General features: G+C 49.6%; 1 protein-coding gene across 1 annotated transcript in view; it reads left to right on the top strand.

The window, feature by feature from the left end:
- Positions 1 to 19,190, top strand: part of TRIO (trio Rho guanine nucleotide exchange factor) — a 236,019-nt gene that overhangs the window by 187,860 nt on the left and 28,969 nt on the right. Inside the window, exons 37-45 of the mRNA XM_015416185.1 lie at positions 76 to 224; positions 2,482 to 2,548; positions 5,965 to 6,068; positions 8,075 to 8,144; positions 12,031 to 12,120; positions 13,326 to 13,418; positions 14,711 to 14,761; positions 15,986 to 16,063; positions 17,402 to 17,593. Coding sequence (XP_015271671.1) covers positions 76 to 224; positions 2,482 to 2,548; positions 5,965 to 6,068; positions 8,075 to 8,144; positions 12,031 to 12,120; positions 13,326 to 13,418; positions 14,711 to 14,761; positions 15,986 to 16,063; positions 17,402 to 17,593 — 894 coding nt within the window. The remainder of the gene's footprint in view (positions 1 to 75; positions 225 to 2,481; positions 2,549 to 5,964; positions 6,069 to 8,074; positions 8,145 to 12,030; positions 12,121 to 13,325; positions 13,419 to 14,710; positions 14,762 to 15,985; positions 16,064 to 17,401; positions 17,594 to 19,190) is intronic.

The raw sequence follows: 19,190 nt of genomic DNA, 5'->3' as shown, positions 1-19,190 counted from the left end.
CCTTGTGAACTGTGCACTTTAAAGGTCAGCACAAAAAAAACCCCACCCTTCTGTCACTTCTGACTTTGCTGTTAGGCTCTGGAGGATCGTCCCAGTTCACTGATGGTCGATCAAGGCGATAGCAGCAGCCCGTCCTTCAATCCTTCGGACAACTCCCTCCTCTCCTCCTCGTCACCCATCGACGAGATGGAAGAACGGAAGACGAGCTCTTTGAAAAGGCGACAGTAAGTCCTGCCTGCCACCTCCTTCCCTTTCCCTCTTGCTTAAGAAGAACATCTGTCCCCTGCATTTGGGGTTGTGAAATCTACTTTCAAAATTAAACCTGCGGCAAAAGAAATGTGTTTATCCTCAGTTCTCTGAGGATTCTGTCTCAAAATTGGTCCCATCCATAATATTTAGTTCTATTGATAAATTACTCTCATTTCTTTTTATTGTTGTGCTTTTGTAAAAAATGGGAAGGAGATTGAGAGTCCCAAGAACATAACTTATTTTGTGAGATTTCTTCAACACTTAAACTGTCATCAAATGATAGCTGAAAAAATCTAGGCCACTAACGCTATAACTACATATAAACAAATACATAAAATCATTTAACTGTTATACCTTCCTTAACGTTTAATAGGAGAAGTATTGATTCTTCTAAGTTTACTCTTAAATTGGGTATTTTTTAAAAAGCTTGCATTTTAGGCGTGTAGTTTAGTCCTCTTTTGCCCTAGCAGAGATGGAAAGGTAGAAAAATTGGAAATTTGGGAGAGCACTGGTTAAAATAATCTCCTGTGAAATATGCTCTCCTCTGGAATGTCAAATGCTTTTCATGACAAGGTTTTATTCCCTCAAGATATATAAAATGAAAAGTTTTAAATTAGGCAATCCATAGCATTAGATTATTGTTGTGTATAATGTATGCATGAGATTGAAACCAGCCAGCTTTTCTGCCAGTGAAAATGGGAGGAAAATGACTACCCAACACATTCTGCCAGACTGCCTGGAGGGGGGGAGGGGGGGGGGGGGGGGGGGGGGAGAAGGGCTCTTTGTAAGGAGGAGAATCGGGCAGGATTCAGGGCAAATGCTAGCTGAATCCAGCTCATAGATCAAATACTTTCAAGGACTTGTTTAGCGTTTAAATGGGAGCGATCTGGTTAATAATGATGAGATAATAATGAAACTGAAGCTCCAATACTTTGGCCACCCAATGAGAAGGGAGCACTCCCTGGAGAAGACCCTGATGCTGGGAAAGATTGAAGGTCAAAGAAGACGGGGACGGCAAAGGATGAGATGGGTAGACAGTGTCATCGATGCAACGAACATGAAGTTGAGCAAACTTCAGAGGATGGCGGAAGACCGGAGGGCCTGGAGGGAGCTGGTTCATGGGGTCGCAAAGAGTCGGACTCGACTGTGCGACTGAACAACAACAACAACAAATATGCTATCCAAGTGTTCAGTGTTTAGCTCAGTATCCAGATAAACTTCTAGTCATATTATGACTGTAGGAGTGTTTTTGTCCAAAGTTGATCTTCTTTTGTCTGTTACAAAATTGGTCTCTTCAGCTCCCTTTCCTACCACTTAGATGGCAAAGAACTGAGATACCTGTGCTCAGGCCACAGAGGGTGCTGTGGTATCCAGCTCTGTGCACTACTAGATACAGCCACAGTTTTGTTTTTAGAAAATCCAGGCCTTCTTACTGCTTATAAAAGTGTCAAGTACTACAAGTGTCAAGCATATGGTGCCTTTGTTATAAAGTGTGCATTTAGTGGTGTTGAATTTGGTCAAATAAGTTTCAGTTTGATAAGAAAGGACTGCGTATATTTTGATTTCCCCCCCCCCCAAAATAAGCCTCTGCCAAATTATTCCCATTTTTGCAAAATAAATTCTAGTGGAACAAGCAGTTCCGACAAGAACAAGGGGGGGATGGGAGGGCCAAAAACCAAGCCCATTCAGAATACTAGAAAGAAGTTCGACTTCTAAAGAAGAGCACTGATACATACCTGGTGGTGTTAGCAGCTAACCCGCATTGCCATCAAGATGGGTGCAAAGAGGTCTTGATTATCATCGACATCATTGTTAAGTAAACTTTTATGACAACAGTAATATACTGCCAAAAATATACACACTAAGAGTAGGTGGTTATGTTATTTCTAGGGTTGTCGCCTGATTGGACATGTACCTTTGGGTTTATTATTTGAATGCATTTGCCTGTTAGAAAAGTTTCATTGTAGATGCAGTTGTAAGAGAACTTACAATTAATATGGGGAAATGTCCCATACTGTGCCATAGCTAAGTAGCATTGGCATTCTCCCCACCCACCCCAAAACAAATGTGGCCTCAGTGGTTAAAATTGGCCCTCACTGGTTTTTGTTTGTTAATCGGTTAAAAATTACAGCCCCTTAGTGTGTATGTTATTTCTGTTTGCAGACATATGCAATGATCCTTTATAGGGGTACCCTTAAGTAAACTTCTCCCTAAATCTTGTTCGCTTTGCAGTTACGTCCTCCAGGAATTGGTGGAGACTGAGCGGGATTATGTGAGAGACCTTGGCTATGTGGTAGAGGTGCGTGTCCGGCTTTTTTCTCATGGAAGTGTTGATCCTTTTCTGTTGCTCAGAGCAGCTTGAATCTCTGAACCTGAAGCAGCACACCCATCCAGTCCTCTCTGGGTGGTCTCACCAACGTTGCACGGGGAAGTCTCTCCCAAGTCCGTTATCATTCCCTTCTGTTGAATGGATCTCCTTTGTGTGGTTATGGTTTGTAGTCACCAAGTAAAACATAAAGAGCTGTACCGGTGTCCAGAGGTGGTAAGGTGCTCGCAATCCTTCCAAATATGGCATCCCTCACCAGTAGTGGGTTTCAGTGCTTATGGCACGCAGGACATGTAAACTCTGAAACCTGGAAACAATTACCTTTCCCGTTCCTAGAAGAGATCAGGACTGCAGACTGTTTCTTGAGCTGTCTGTAAAATAAGCTGCCAAGTGCTCAAGAATGGCCTGGTCATCTATTTTCAGTGGGAAAACTCTTGTTAAATATTTGTGCAGGAATGTAGGCAATGGAACGGCTGGCAGCCGAAACGCCTTTTGATAAACACACCTGTTCCTAGACCGAAGAGCCATTTCTTAAGTGTGTCAAGTTATAGTTTGGGAACGAACAGTTCTCTATCACCGTGTTTATTAGGCTACGGTGACTTCACCACTGGGACGCGTTCCTAAGGGTTGTATTCCTGTATATGATATGTGTGCAGCTTAATCGAGGAGCTCATTGTGCGCACTACAGCTTCCATAGCTGGTGGGACTTCTCCACCGGAGAAGGTGACTGCATGGCACAAGATCTGCCTACGAGGACATGCTTGCTCTTGCAGGAGCCTGTCTCAGACGGCGAAATTCCCTGGTGATCGTGTGCATGGCCTATAACTACATGGAAGCATTTAGCTTGGGCCACCGGACTGCGTATGCAGGAAGCCCCTCTCAGCACAGCGGTCAGGAGCCATGCTGCGGTTGCATGTTTAGACTCTTTTTCTCCGTGTGCTTGTGCCTGTGCAGCCATAGGAAAAACGGAACATTAAGAACATAAGAGACGCCAATGTTGGATCAGGCCAAAGGCCCATCCAGTCCAACACTCTGTCACACAGTAGCCAAAAATACCAGGGGCCATCAGGAGGTCCAGCAGTGGGGCCAGGACACTAGAAGCCCTCCCACTGTTGGACCCCCCCCCCCCCCCCAAGCACCAAGAAGACAGAGCATCACTTGCCCCAGAGCCCCTAGCTATACCTTGTGGCTAATAGCCACTGATGGACCTCTGCTCCATATGTTTATCCAGTTGCCTCTTGAAGCCGTCCATGCTTGTAGCCGCCACCACCTCCTGTGGCAGTGAATTCCAAGCGTTAATCACTCTTTGGGTGAAGAAGGACTTCCTTTTGTCCGTTCTAACCCGACCGCTCAGACGTTTCATGGAGTGCCCCCATTCTGAGTTGTCCCCAGATGTCCTGGGGAGCCTCTGTCTTGCCATTCGTGGTCAGTTGAGATCAGAGTCGTTAATTGTACTTCAGAGTGACAGGACAGTGACTTATTGGGTGCAGCTGGTATTTGTACCTAAATAGTAATGACAGCAGTGGAGGGTTCTCTAAATCCTCAACTAACATAAGAACATAACACAATGACACTCACCTAAGATAAACTATGAAACTTGGCAGTCAGTTTTACAGAAAATAATATTGTGTATGTTGCAAACGGATCCCCATCTATAGCGGGAGGCTGTGCTCAGATCAGATCACAAGTAGAGGTTTCATTTTGGTCTGTTCGAGCTTTCCTGTGCTTCATACTTCTTGGCTCCTTAAACTGCAAGTCCGAGAATAATTTAATTGCACAAGCACTTAAACTACTCTTCTTTGTTTAAACACTCCTGTAATTAAATTATTCCCAGACAGTCGTGTTTTATTAGAAAAAGGAAAGGCTGAAGAGTCTCCTCTGGGACTTTTCCAGTTTAGAAAAGAGACAAATGGAGGGGGGGGGCATGATAGATGTTTATAAAATTACAAGAAAGGGGACCCGCGGAAATCGCGGGGATCCGAAGCCCCCTCCCCTCTCCCCATTCAGAAGCAAGCAGTTCCGGTCCCGCCGCAAAGAAGCACCTCCCTGCCGGGTCGAGAGCAGCGGCCGGACATTTTGTCCCCCCCCCCCGGACTTGGGCCCGGCTGCCCTCAGCAGTGCCCCATAAACGCCCGTCGTTGTCCTCCTCCTCCCCCCCTTCCCTGCCGGCGGACGGAGTCCCAGCAGCCGAGCGCGGCCCAGCCCTCCTCCTCCTCCTCCCTCCATCAGCATCGCCCCCACCGCCTCGGCCTAGTTAGGGGCAGCGCCGCCTCTTTCTCCGGGGGAACTGAATGTGTGCTCGCCGCCTCAGGGCCCCCCCCTTACCGTTCCCGCCTGCCGGCTGTATCAGGAGGCTGATGAAGGGCTGGGGACGCTGCAGTCCGGGCAGGGGAGGCGACACCGTCAGAGGAGAAGAAGCCGGCGTTGAGTAGAGAAAGCTGTGTTGAGGGGGAGGGAAAGAACGCGCCGCAAACTCCAGCCCTCGTTCCAAGAGCGCAGGGGACGCTCTTTTTTACTTTTGGCAAATTAAGTCCCCCCCCGATAATTTTTTTCACACTTTAAGATTTTTGTGCAGACGTGGGGGCCTCCCCACGTGCGCACAAACATCTCCCTCCCCCCCAGGGGCCCCCGATGCGCGGATTTAAGTATCCGCACAGACGGGGCCACTTCGGTATTACATATATAGATGCCTGGTGTGGAGAGAGTTGGCAAAGAGAACTTTATCTCCCTCTCCAAAATACTACAGCGTGAGACCATCCAATGAAGCTGATGGGCAGTAGGTTCAGGACAGACAAAAGGAGATACTACTTTACACAGGGAGTGATTAAAATGTGGAATTTGCTGCCAGAGGATGTAGCGATGGCCACAGGAATGAACAGCTTTCAAGGGTAATTTGATAGATTCATGAAGGATAAGTCGGTCAATGGCTGCTAGCCATGGTGACTGAGGGGAATCTCCACATTCAGAGGCACTAAACCTCTAAATCCCAAGGCCAGGAGGCCACATCAAGGGAAGGCCTTGGCCTCCATGCCCTGTGGTTTGCCCTCCAGAGGAACTGGTTGGCTCCTGTGTGAGACGGGAGGCTGGACTGGATGGACCCTCTCTGGTCTGACCCAGCAGGGCTCTTCTGATGTTCTTCTCAGGGGAAGGCCTCGGCCTCCATGCCCTGTTGTTGGCTGTCCAGAGGAACTGATTGGCCACCTTTTGAGACAGGAGGCTGCACTAAATGGACCACTGGTCTGATCCAGCAGGGCTCTTCTGATGTTTTTATGGGTTTAGTCCTGCCGTAAGCAAGCACATTGAGATTGCATGATGTTATATACTCAGTTGCATAAGAATATTTAAAGTACCATAAAGGCAAACCCATGCCCATTTTTCTCTTATTTCAGGGTTACATGACACTCATGAAGGAAGACGGTGTTCCTGATGACATGAAAGGGAAAGACAAAATCGTTTTTGGCAACATACATCAAATATATGACTGGCACAGGGAGTACGTTCTTACTTTAAAATCATAGCTTCAGGTTTTAATCTTGTGTAAGCCACTGAACTGCCGCACTAAAACACCTTAAGTGTCAGGTGTCACACTCTAAAAATCCAGTTGGCATAGAAAGGTTTTAAAGGTGTTGTTGAAAGCTGGAGATGTTCACACTGAGTCAAAAAGAAGAAGAAGAATTGGCAATGGGTAGGTCACTGTCTGTGTTGCTCTTCCATTGTGATGACTTGGCCAAGTTTCTGCCCCCCCCCCCCGCCTCATTTAGAGTTTAATTTTGGCAGCTAGGAATCCAGTTTCAAGGCAGGCCCTGAGCCTGCTTTGGCAGGGAGGGTTAGGGTATTAAATAAATAAATAAATGACACAGTATTGCTTTTTGGCGCTTCTGTGGAAGTTGACACCACTGTGCAGGATGATGAGTAGATGCTGTTGAAAGAGAGTTTGAGAATAGGCGTCCTTGGGCGGTGGGGACAGATGGCTCATGGCCTTTGCTATAACGGGAGTTTCTCAAGGGGCAGCCGAGGGATCCTGCGTAGCGCAGGTGTATCAGCAAGCCGGCCATCCGTGGTGCTGAGGTGGGCTTAGCTGTGCCTTCTCTCTCACAATCTCTTTCTGCCTGGCCACGGAATTGTGCATTCTGTACAACTTTGTCAGGTCCTTCTCATCTCAGCCTTTGGACGTGGCCTCAGAATGGGTCCCGTAGCCCGTTCTCTGTACAAGTTCTCTGCTGCTCATGGGACCAGGACACAAATGCATCTGGGTGCTCCAAAATGCCTCTCAGGGCTCAGAACACTCCAAACCCCCTCTTTGTGGGATTGCTGAAGTCTCACCACAGGTGGGGTCTTGGCATTTGTACCGATTCTGTCAGCCCAGAGCACAGCCTTCCCCCTGAGTGTTTAAAGACCAGGGCTCAGCAAATCCCAGGTGCCTAGAAATGTCATTGTCATCAGTCATTTCTTATAAGTTCCTCTTGGTGGTTCTCAGTACAATTACAATCTAGGTGAGAACTAGAGATTAACTTTTTGTTGTGGTAACAACTAGAGTGTTTACTATATTTATTTATACGCCACAACACTTCTATTATAACTTTTTTAAAAGGCAAGAAAGTGTGTCGAATTTAGGTTTTATGGTAGCACTAATGAGAAGTGTGGCCATTAAAATATAAGTCCTTGAAGGCTGAAAACTCAAGTCTGGCTCCTGATTTTTTGGGGTGTCTCCTAAAGCCAAAGAAAATATGTTTAGACTTGTTTTTAAGAGCCTTCTATTTGGAATCGGATTCTCTCTGGATGAGAATAACTGTCTGGAAGTCCATGCAGCGTTCCAAGGCATTCCAGAGCAGGGGCAGCCGCGTGCCCGCAGAGTCGGTGCTTGGAAGAGCTGCACTAGAGACCCAACTAATCATTTGGTGCTTCTCTTTCTGCAAGATCTCATGGGTGGCTGTTGCTATTTCATAGAAAGGCTTTGGATACGAGCCAGCTTCTTATCTTTCACTGCAGGGTGACAAGATGAATTTAAATGGGAATGCCCTCTCTTCCCCACATGTGCTAATTAAAAATAATTCTTCACTGTGCTCAGGTTTGGAAGTCTGTCAGTAAGATTAACCAGCTTGACGAGTCTGTGTACATTGCCTGTTCCATGTTAGTTGTTCCATGATGTGGGTATGGGATCTTAGCTGCTTTCTGATTAAAAGAAGCTCTTTGTACAAATAGAAGTTCTCGGTAGCTCTTCCTCCATGTATTTTTCAGTGGACAAATCATGCTTTTCTAGAAGCTGCCTAAAATAGCTAGCAAAAATCAATCTCTAAAGAATAGGATTCCACAACAGAGCTGCAGTGTGTTTTCTACCAGGCCGATTTAGGCTTTTATTGGGGTATTACCATAAGCCTTAGATATGGCCGATATTAGATTGCAGAAACCTTTTGCATCCCAACTGTGTAGTGATAGGTGGTAACATCCATTACTGTGAAGCAGAAGCAATTAAGATAAATGGGTTTTTTTTGTCTGTAGTTTCTTTTTAGGAGAATTAGAGAAGTGCCTTGAGGATCCAGAAAAATTAGGATCACTTTTTGTTAAACATGTAAGTATTACCATCTTCTGTTATATTACCGGAAAGGGTTTTGAATAGGGATGGGCACTTTCCTCAAGTTGCAATGGACTGAACTGAACCAGACCAGCCCAGGTCCCGGATCAGTTCTCGAACCAAACTGTGGCTGGTTTGCAAACTGGTTCGTGAACCGGTCCAGATGCAAAAAAGCCCCCCAAGGAGTCTCGGGGGTCCAAATTCTCAGGGTAATTCCAGTTCACTCTCCTCGACGTGCCCACCAAGTTTGGTCCCCATTGGACTTGGGGGGGGGGGCAGACCTACAGACTCCCCCAGTGAGACAATGCTTTTCAGTGGGACGTCACCCCCACCCGTTACCAGAACGGACCCTGGTGAGCCAGAGGCCTCCAACTCGCACAGTCAACCCCTGGGGTGGCCCTCCACATGCCCCACAAGTCACATCCCCGTCAGGTCTGGCAGGTCCGAGTAGCGGACCCCCAAACCAGGTACCCCCAGGAAAGTGCTTCTGGAAGAGTTGGTACTCTCTTGCTTATGCCATAATCCAGCGAATGTTGGCAATTTGATCTCTCGTTCCTCTACCTCTTCGGAACCCAGCTTGTACTCATGGCAGTTCTCTATATTATTTACCTTAAAGACTAACACAATATGTGGCAGGGAATTTCCAGTGGGCCTCCAAGTCTCTCCCGTTGTTTCCATTGGGCGATCCTGTCCTGTCTTTTAGTACATCCCGAGAAAAGAGCTGCTTGCAGACCCCACAAAAGGGGCGGGGTAACTTGGGCGCTTGACTTGCCAAGGAAACAGGCAACCCCGTTTCTCCCCCTGGCAGTTTGTATCATCGCCAGAACATCCAGCAGGTTTCTCCACCCACCCACCAAACGACCCCAGTAAATTTTCCCCCGAACCCCAGACCCATCACAAAGTTTTTTCACACATGCAAGGAGAACTAGACTTGCAGAAAACCCGACGCAAACAGAGGACCGTCATGTGCCTTCGTACACCCCCCCCCATTTCGAGGGAGAAGGATGGACGTCTCTCATTGGAAATCGACGTTGCCCATCAGCCTCGGATGCTGGCTGTCGGTCCCTCGATGGCTGGAAACTCCCACCCACACCCGCTTTTCTGCATGAAACTGCAGGGGTGTGTTTTTTCTGCCAAGAGTGCCCGAATGCTTCTGAGCCAGGCCGAGAAGCCCAGGGGCTCTGGGGGCCAAACACGTGACCTTCGAGCTGGTCTGTCCGGCTCCAAACCAGGTCAACTTCAGGCCAGATTTTGGCTCAGCATTCAGGTCTGTGCCCATCCCTAGTTTTGAACATGAATCTGGATATTTGTCAGCATATACACAGCCTTTGTCGTTATCCCCCCACCTTAACCTGCCCCCAGTTCTGTGACTGAAATTGAAATTGATAGATGTATTGATTTGTATTTAGCATAATTTACTTTGTCTCACTTTAGACTTTAGTGTCAAAGTAGCAAGTAATAGTAGCTGTGGGGACAAGGTGGAGGAGGTGTGAGGGGGAAACTGCTGAGGGGAAAACCGGGAGTGATAAATAGTACTGGTATCACAAGGGCGGCTGCCACTGCGTGGCACCAGTTTGACACCTGGGGTGAGCCTGGGCACAGCCCCCGAGATGGGCCTACCGTGTGGTGGCTCAGACCCCCAGACCCCTTAAGTAAGGGGGTCCCCAACAAAGGTGGAGGTGGACATGCAGGCCCGTCTCCCCGAAAGGGATCCACGCAATTGCGTGAAACCTCCAGCTGTGACAGCAAAGAACTTGGAAAACCTTTAAACCCAGGGAGGGCGGGTGGGGAATCGCACTGCCACGCCTCACTGGCAGTGCTGCTTAAATTCTCCCAGGCAGGCTCTGTGTCATCACTGTGTAGAGGCTCCCAAATTCAAGGTGACCAATCAGCTGTCACCCCCCAGCTAACGTGGAGCCAGCCAATGCGGTCACCCCAGGTTCCCGCCTCTGCTGGGGGGGGGGGGAGAAGACCTCCTCCAGCCCTCTTCTGCCCACGCAGCAATCCGGCCTTTCCAGGTTGGTCTCGGCCGCGTTTCTCGCCATATTGTTCAGTGCAGCTCTGAGCCCGAGCCATTCCTCATCCACTGCAAAGCAAGTACCCGGGGTGGGGAGGGGGCGGTACTGGGGCTGTGAGCTGGCTGGGAAACTGCAAACTGTGCTATCCAAAGTTAATTTGCATAATTTACGTCATTTATTCCAAGGCAAGACTGACAGAGTTCATAGATCGTGGGCCTCTGTGTTATGAACTCTGTCCACACCAGGGCTTGTTTTTCCGTCCTCCCGAAGCAGCGGCTCGGCTTTCGGCTCATGTTCTGGCCACTTATTTTTGTCCTGCTTCCCAAGGCGAGGTGTGCTTCCTCCGCATGTGTGTTTTGGCTTGGCAAACGGTGGTGCAAAAGGCCCCTGGCCTTGCTCTTGAGGAGGCTGCCCAATCACAGCCGTCTGTTTGCCGCCAGGTATTTGATGGCCACGAGCTTCCCGCTGTGTCCTTCTCAGCTTGCCGACGTAGTTCGCTGGTCGCCCTGATGCGTGCTCTCCATCGTGGCCACTTGGTGTGGCTGTGGGCCCACGTGGCAAGCAGTGTTCCTTAGGCAGTCCGTGCTGGCCAGTGAGAAGGAGCGGGACTGTTGTGCCGTCTCGCTGGGCTGCGTGGAGAGCCAGTTTGGTGTAGTGGTTAAGTGTGCGGACTCTAATCTGGGAGAACCAGGTTTGATTCCCCACTCCTCCACTTGCACCTGCTGATGTGACCTAGGGTCAGTCACAAGCTCTGGCACAGCTGTCCTTGAAAAAGAGCAGCTTCTGTCAAGAGCTCTCTCAGCCCCACCCACCTCACAGGGTGTCTGTTGTGTCGTCTTCTTCTTCTTCTTCTTCTTCTTCTTCTTCTTCTTCTTCTTCTTCTTCTTCTTCTTCTTCTTCTTCTTCTTCTTCTTCTTCTTCTTCTTCTTCTTCTTCTTCTTCTTCTTTCTGAAAAGTGGTCCAGCTCTGCCTGGTCAGATTCCCTAACGGGAAGAGAAGCTTGTAGGCAGAGTCCTCACTGGCCGGCTTTTGTCGGCTTCTTTTGGCTCTCTGATGGCTGATCTTCCCTCGTAGTTGGGGGGGGGGGAACAGGGGGTTGCCGAGCCCTGGTGCCACACACATTGTTTTCAGTGCATTTCTGCAGGGACACTGTGTTTTTCAACTGTTATTGGCCTTGGGAACGATCTTCATTAGGAGAAGTCAGTAATGACTGACCATCTTCCTGAAGACAGGCTGCCCTCCACTGCCCGTCCTCTTCCCCAGGGCACCCGGGAGGGAGCTGGGCCTTCTCTTGAAATGAACCGTTGCCCATCCCCAACGAGCGAGGCCAGTGTGCATTCTAGAGTCCTTTTTAAAAAGCCTTCCCTTTTGGCTCCGTGACAGGCTGCAAGGGTTCCTCAGCGGACAAACCACATGTGCAAAGGTTACATTGAAAGTTTTAAAATGATTGCTGCAAAATTTTCATTGGCAGATCAGTCAGCTTACTCGTTTGTTACAAAATATTACCTTCTCCGTGGATCCAGTCTCCGGGTACAATTGTATCTGCTTAACCATGCTGTATTTGGGAATAGCCATAGGGCTTCCCATGTTCATGGTGGCTGGAAAGGAGAATGTGATGCTCCAACAGAGACCACTGCGGGCTGCATCTGGGTGCGTCCTGTGGCCCACTTCTGTTCCTCCCAGGAGGTCTGGGTGCCTGCTGTAGTGACGGGCAGGCCAGGCAGAATGCCTGGAGGAGGCTTGTATAGATTAGCCCCAACATAGTAGCCTCCGTTTTAATGAGCCTCTGCTGTTGTGGCCCATGTGAATTTGCTTTTTTAATTGCCTCTAACACCCTGTTTTTGTTCTTATTCCCCCCACCCTAGGAGAGAAGATTGCACATGTACATAGTTTACTGCCAAAACAAACCAAAGTCTGAGCATATTGTCTCAGAATACATTGATACTTTTTTTGAGGTATGTGCCAAAGAAAACGATGACTTTTCCGGGTAGGATGGGCCTTTCCAAACTTGTTCTTTGCTACATGTGATCCATTGTTTTCCTTGGGATCTGGAACTGGGATGTGAACTAGCTTACTGGTTATTATTTCCCCTCCTGTTAGCTCTGAAGTTTAATTGCTGTCTGTTCCAAACTTCAAGTCAGAGTTGAATTACGGCATAGAAACAGATGTTTTGTTGTTGTTAGGAGTTTTTTTTGAGAAGACAAGACATATTTGGACTCTTACGATGGTTGTCATGGTGATCTTAATTTATATCACTCGCTGCTTTAACAGGCTAAGATGAAGAGCTTCAGGGAAACAGCTATCAGTGTTGGTAGGTGGTGAGGAGATGAGTCATTCAAGAATTCTCTTAATTGCTTCCAGTCAGTCGTGAGGTCTCCTTACACATCCCCGACCAGAAAGTCTGTGTGCAGTGCTGATTCTGGCCCCTCAGAGGTGTGAGCAAGATGGCTGGGTGTGGTCCCTAGGGGTATAGAGATGTGGATGGATTATTTTTAGCCCAAGATTTTATCAGGGTGAAGTTTTAAGGGTACAGTTTTAAGAATTAAGTAATTTGGTCAGAGATGTGATGAAATACAGCACAATGGGGGCTGGCTTACTGCTCTACAAAAGTGAGGTGAGGTGTGGTTTGGTGCTCTCCTTCTCCCGTTAACCAGAAGAAGAAGAAGCAAGCCTGTGGGATCCAGAGAGGGCCTCCTGCCTGTGTGGCACTGGAGGCTACGGCCGATGCCACTGGGTGAGAGACATTAAGCAATGGACGGGATAGGACTGGAGTGGAGCCAGCTGTCCCACTGACATCCCTCCAAGAATGAAGAGACAACAACTCTGAAAGGATGAAAAAGGGCTCCTTTACTGAATGAAACGAGTCTGATTTTCCCGCCAGAGTATGGGTAGAGAGAAGTCAAGATCGAAACCGCATTTCTGTGCAAAGTTCTGCACAAATGAAAGCCAAGCTTTTTAAATGATATGTGGTTTTCAAATAAAACAGAGAGCTAAGTGTCAGAGAAGCCGCGTCAGAGCAAAAACAGTGCCTGGAACAATACCCCGGAGAGGGTTTCAACAGTCCCAGGCTGGTGTCTTTGAAAGGACTCTCTCTCTCTCTCTCAAGAGAGCGAGAGCTCTAACAACGACTGCTTTGGACTCTTTATCTCACTCTTTCTAGGACCTGAAGCAGCGTTTGGGACACCGACTTCAGCTCACAGACTTGTTAATAAAACCAGTGCAGAGAATTATGAAGTACCAGCTGTTACTAAAGGTGAGGCATTCAGGACGCGCTCTGCTCTTTCCGCTTGAGGAGTGTAAAAAGAGGCTGGGAAGGCAGAGGCAGGCGGGATAGCTGGATGGAGCAGCTGACCAGCCAGGGGAGTGAGACTGGATGAGACCGGCTGGAACAAACCCGAGGAACTGGGGGTGGGGCGAGACGCAGCCCCGGCGTGTGGCTTGGCGGTAGGGGAGCAGACCCACCGTGGAGCAGCTGCATGCGCCACTCTTCTCTGAAGCTGCCCTGGGGATTCTTTCGGCTTGAAAGGCAAGGTAGAAATCAGATAAATCAGCTGGGATTTATATTGCTGTTGTAAAATGCAGTAAAAATAACGCCATAAAAGTAAGCTGTGGTGTGCTTATAGAATCACAGAGTTGGAAGGGACCTCCAAGGTCATCTAGTCCAACCCCCTGCACAATGCAGGAAGTTCACAGATACCTCCCACTCCACACATGCAGTGACCCCTCTTCCACGCCCAGAAGATGACAAAAAACCTCCAGGGTCCCCGGGCAAACTGGCCAGGAGAAAAATTGCTTCCTGACCCCAAAGTGGCAATCAGCATTTCCTAGGGGGTGTACGAAAGGGCCACGAGAACTAAGCACTGAGGCAACCCTTCCTGCCCTCCCCCCTCTCGTGATCTGCCCAAATTCACAGAATCCGCATTGCTGTCAGATGGGGCCATCTAGCCTCTGGTTGAAAACCTCCTCCAAAGAAGGAGAGCCCACCACCTCCCGAGGAAGCCCGTTCCACTGAGGAACTGCTCTAACTGTCAGGAAGTTCTTCCTAACGTTTAGCCGAAAACTCTTCTGATTTAGCCGAAAACTCTTTTTACTCTGAGGCTTGCTTGAGGGGCAAGTATTTCTTAGAGAGTTTCCCTGCAGCGGCTGATTTTCCACCATTGTGTATCCACTTAAGGCAATTGACACCAGAGTGTGTGAAAGGAAAGTAGCTGCGTGTTCATCCTCAGCTTAACAGTGTTAAGTAGGATTCTTAACACAGATGTGTGGAGGTCCACTTCTGGAAGGAGTAGATCTCAGGCATGAGAAGCATGAAAGATAATAATGTGCGGCAATTATGGAACACTCAGGAGATGGGGGGGAGGTAGTGTTTGAGGATATCTTCCACGAATTGGGGATTATCAGTGCCTCTTCAAAGCCCCGGAATGGAATAATGCATGCACCCACAGTTTATGATTGTCCCCAGTCTCTAAAAAACAAGCCCCTGTCCAAGTTAGTTTTCTATCTCTGTATGAATAGAGACTCATTTTTCTTGCGTTTTCCTTACAGGACTTCCTCAAATACTCCAAAAAGGCAAACCTTGATACTACGGAATTAGAGGTACTTAGAAATGTTGTTTTACTTGCTTTTACAGTTATGGTCACAAAATTACTGCTCCGCTAGTCATTATCTTCAGTGTATGTGTGTGAGAGAGTATAGGATTTAAAGAACAAGGTTTGAGTCCAGTGGCACCTTTAAGACCAACAAACACCTGTATCTATACAGAATTTAAAGTTATTTTTGTCCTTTGGCCTGGGGAGGGGGGAGGCGGCCGCGCTTCTCCCACCCGCTGCGGCCTCGGCAACGGAGGTGGCGGGTCCTGCTTGCGGGGGGGGAGCAGGCCAGCCCCCTTCCCCGCTGCCAGGCCTCTCTCTGGCCGCCGTGCCGTGTTTCCCCCGCCCGGAGCAGCCTTCGCCGGCCAGGCAGTGGGCCCTGCATTGAGGGGGGGGGGCTCCGCTGGCCCCGGCTGCGCTCGGGAAGGGGCGAGGCCGCCACGTGGCACACCCCGGCACAGATTTCGGGCAGGCCAGCCCAGCCCCCTTGCCTCGCAGCGATGGATCTCCCTAGGGCTCGTTGCCTCCTCCCGCAATGGGCATTCCTCCTAGTGTGTGTCATAAAACATAATGCCAGGTAGTGGAGATATAAACTTTATAAAGGACCCAGACAAACACAAAGATTTTTTAAACGTTAAAAAACACATTTCCAGTGAGTTCGACACCCCTGCTCTAAAGCACGCTTAACTTTCCCTTTGCGAATACCCCTGCTGTGAGGGAGAGTTCGGTCTCTGCAGATCGAGGCAGGGAGTGGGTGTCCTAAGTAGTGCTTGGAGACCCCGGAAGGTGGGATTGCTCTGCTGAGGGAATAGCACTGATGCGGGAATGGGCACACAGCTTACTCTGGGTGGAATTGGGGTCGCCCTGAAGGAACAGGGGATGCACAACTTGTCGTTGTTCTTGGGTGCACTGTGGGCCCTGGAGAGGAGCCCAGAGTTCTGCTTGCCCGTCTGGGCTGATTCACCCGCTGCAGCCTTTCAGGAACCCATCTGGCCCACCGGCCTTGGTAACTAGAAGCTCTAGACTGGAATCTTGCAGGGTTTTTCCGGTTCGCCTTATTTTGGACAAGCGAAGCTGCAGGCCAGGTCTGGAGTCCCTTGGCCTCTTGAGCCTCCCTGCAGGCTGGCAGAACACCTCCGGTGGCCTGGCACCTGGGGCCACTCTGCGGAGAACCATGAGTACGGGAGGACAGAGCGGGCCGTTCTAACACGTCTCTGATTTGATTCCACAGAGGGCCGTAGAGGTAATGTGCATCGTACCAAAACGGTGCAACGACATGATGAATGTTGGTCGTTTACAAGGATTTGATGTAAGTTCTCCTCTCCGGAGTGTGTACTCCTGTTCCCTTTCCTTCTAGAATAATGGGTCATTATCGCAAGTCAGTTGAGAGCCAGCATGGTGTCGTGTTGAAGAGCGGCGGACTCTAATCCGGAGACCCGGGTTGGATTCCCCACTCCTCCTCCTCCCCCCCCATGAGGCCTGCTGGGTGGCCTTGGGCCAGTCACCGTTCTCTCTGAGCTCTCTCAGCCCCGCCTGCCTCACAAGGGGGCTGTGGTGGGGAGAGGAAGGGCAGCTGCTTTGAGACTCCTTAGGGCAGAGAAAAAGCAGGGTATAAGAACCTACTCTTTTTCTTCATCATAATAATGATGATAAATGGCTTCAAAGCACTGCAAGTGTCTTTCAAACACAGAATTATTTTTATCTGTCTCGGCTTTGGACATTCCTTTCCTCCACTGACCTGCCGGTGACCAAGGCAGAAGGCGCTACCTCCCCTCTACTCTCTCCCAGCCGTGGACCCAGCAGCGCCCGGCGTCCGCCCGGTGGCGGGGCCTGAGAGGGTCGGTTGTGGGCACGGGCACCATCCCTACTCGGCCGTGCCCCTTGTCCCTTTTCCCGCTCTCTGCCCCACTGCCCCGTTCCCCTCTGGCATCCCATAGTTCAGTGGTGGCGAACCTGTGGCACGGGGGCCAGAGGTGGCACTCGGAGCCCTCTCTGTGGGCACGCAAGCCATCGCCCCAGCCAGGCCCAGACCGTCATTAAAGTGTCGAATTCTCTCTGCCAAATAATGTTAAGTCAATGAAAGCATTTGGGATGGCTTTCCTTCCTTTGTTTGGATCCTCTTAAGTTAACGTACGAGGTGTTTTTTTCTAAAGTAAAACCTCAGTATTCAGGTTAAATGGCCGTGTTGACACTTTGCGATAAATAAGTGGGGTTTGGGGTCGCAGTTTGGGCACGCGGTCTCTAAAAGGGTTGCCATCACTGCTATAGTTGGACAGTTGAACAGACGTATTTGTCAGGGCCCCATGCGTTTAGGTCTGACCAGCACAGTCGCTGAGCGACGGTGGCTCAGGTGAGTTCCACGAGGGCGATGTCTTCCTCCACTGGCCTATTCGAGTCTGTCTGAGGCATTTCCCAGTCATCTGGAAGAAGTGCAGACCAATGGGGCCGGGGGGCCGGGGGGGGGGGGGGGAGGGGAACTGCCTTGATTCTTGGCTTCTTAGGTGTGCCTTAACCAAAGGGCAACACGAGGCTTGTTGGTTTGCTTTTTAAATGGAATGAACACAGTGTTTGCTTTGGTAAGATAATCTCATGATCCACTTGTGAGCGGGGAGGTTTCGCTTTAACTTGTTTCGGCTTCTGTTTTCAGGGTAAAATTGTTGCCCAGGGTAAGCTGCTGCTGCAAGATACATTCATGGTCACAGACCAAGATACGGGACTCTTGCCGCGATGCAGAGAGAGGCGAGTCTTCCTATTTGAGCAGATTGTCATATTCAGCGAACCACTCGATAAAAAGAAAGGCTTCTCAACTCCAGGGTTCTTATTTAAGAACAGTATCAAGGTAAGTATTCCGAATCGATCTCTTTGGGCTGGAGGATCAGGATTTTTAACTCCTCTTTGATCTGGGTGTCCAGTCCGGCAGCCTTCACATTTTTGTGAAGAGGCAGCCAGAAGTATTTTGCCTTTTCTGCATGGCCGGCCTCCTGACTCTCCGGGAAGGTGCTAATTGGCTGCTCTGTGGGGAGCAGGCCTATCTGAAGGAAGGAGGGCAGCCAACCTCCTTGCCTGGCGTAGCTTTACTCCTCCCTCCTCCGGCACAGCTTGCCACTTGTGGATTGTGTCGCGTGTGCTGTACGGGGCACAATAACCAGCCCTATCAGAGAAGGGGAAGCTAAGGAGACGAATGGACTTGAACCTCTTAACTGGACTTGAGGTTGGGAGTCAGGAGTCGTCACTGGCCCTTGGGGGGGAACGTGAGGGGGGGGGGACCCGGATTCCAGGGCCCTTCATGGTCTTAGTTGTCGCATTAACTCAGGATGGACGGCTGTTGGCGGCTCCCGCTTGGACACTGCCGTGTGTGCCCCTTTCCCCTCCACCCAAACAAACCTTTTGCCCATTATTGGCTCATCATCTGTGGGATAACTTCACAAGCTTCATTCCTGGTTTTGTTCGTTCACACTTGCGCTCAGGGTGCCAGGCTGTACTGGGTGCTGCCAAAGGATGCTCTGCTGCGGCTTTTTCCTCACCAGGAACAGAACAGCTGGCTCTGAGTCCCAGGAGCGCCTTAGAGATTAGTAAGATTGGGGGGGGGGGGGGAGGGACGCCCCGGATCTTCGGAGCTCCCAGATACGCAAGAGCTTTAAACTCTCGGACCAGCCCCCAACATCTTACTGGTCTCTGAGGTTCTCCTGGGCTTGGGTCTTGCTCTTCTGCTACAAGGGGGCCACCCGCTGGAAGTATCTTTTTTTTCCCCCCTGCATTAAAATAAAAATAGGTTTATTAGGAAATCAGAACTGCATGGCACCAAAAGGTGAAAGGAGAGAAAACATAGAAGTTTGATTAAGGGAAACCCCACATACACTTGATTTCAGAAATAGTTTCTGGCATTAAGTAAAAATATTGGGGTATCTTGACGGAACAGAAAGTGATCCCCTTTGCATCCCGCACTTCCTCTGTGCCATTCGCAACAGCCTTTTAGGTTCACCCTGTGAGACACCCAAGAGGACACAACTTGACCGAGACCGCCCCGCTTGAATGGCCGAATGGCAACTTGAGCTTCCAGACCTGAAACGCCAGCTCCTGTGGGGCGCCTAATGTACACGCTCTGTTGTGTGTTCAGCTGCAGAAACAGTCATAGCTGCTAGCTGGCCAGAGGCTTGTTAACGCTGTTTCGGCCTGGAATGCTGCTGGCTTCAGTTGATGCCTCCTTCCTTTTCTTAAGATTCTTGTATTATCGGAGGAAACGCGAATGTCACTTCCCTGTGGCTACATTCCATGGCTTCACTGACCTGTGAAATAAGAAAAACATACCTAAGCTGAAAGTGAGCTGCTGGCATTGGGGGGGGGGGATGTGTATTGCACTGGCATGCTGCCCACAGCCAGGCAGCCCTTGCTCCTCTCGGGCACGGCATGACTCAAGTGGTGCCAGTGGAATGCCG

Source organism: Gekko japonicus, unplaced genomic scaffold (assembly GCF_001447785.1).
Source record: "Gekko japonicus isolate JY-2015 unplaced genomic scaffold, Gekko_japonicus_V1.1 scaffold502, whole genome shotgun sequence".
Taxonomy (NCBI): domain Eukaryota; kingdom Metazoa; phylum Chordata; class Lepidosauria; order Squamata; family Gekkonidae; genus Gekko; species Gekko japonicus.
Note: the sequence above shows the minus strand (reverse complement) of the source record. Positions and strands in the feature narration are given on the sequence as shown.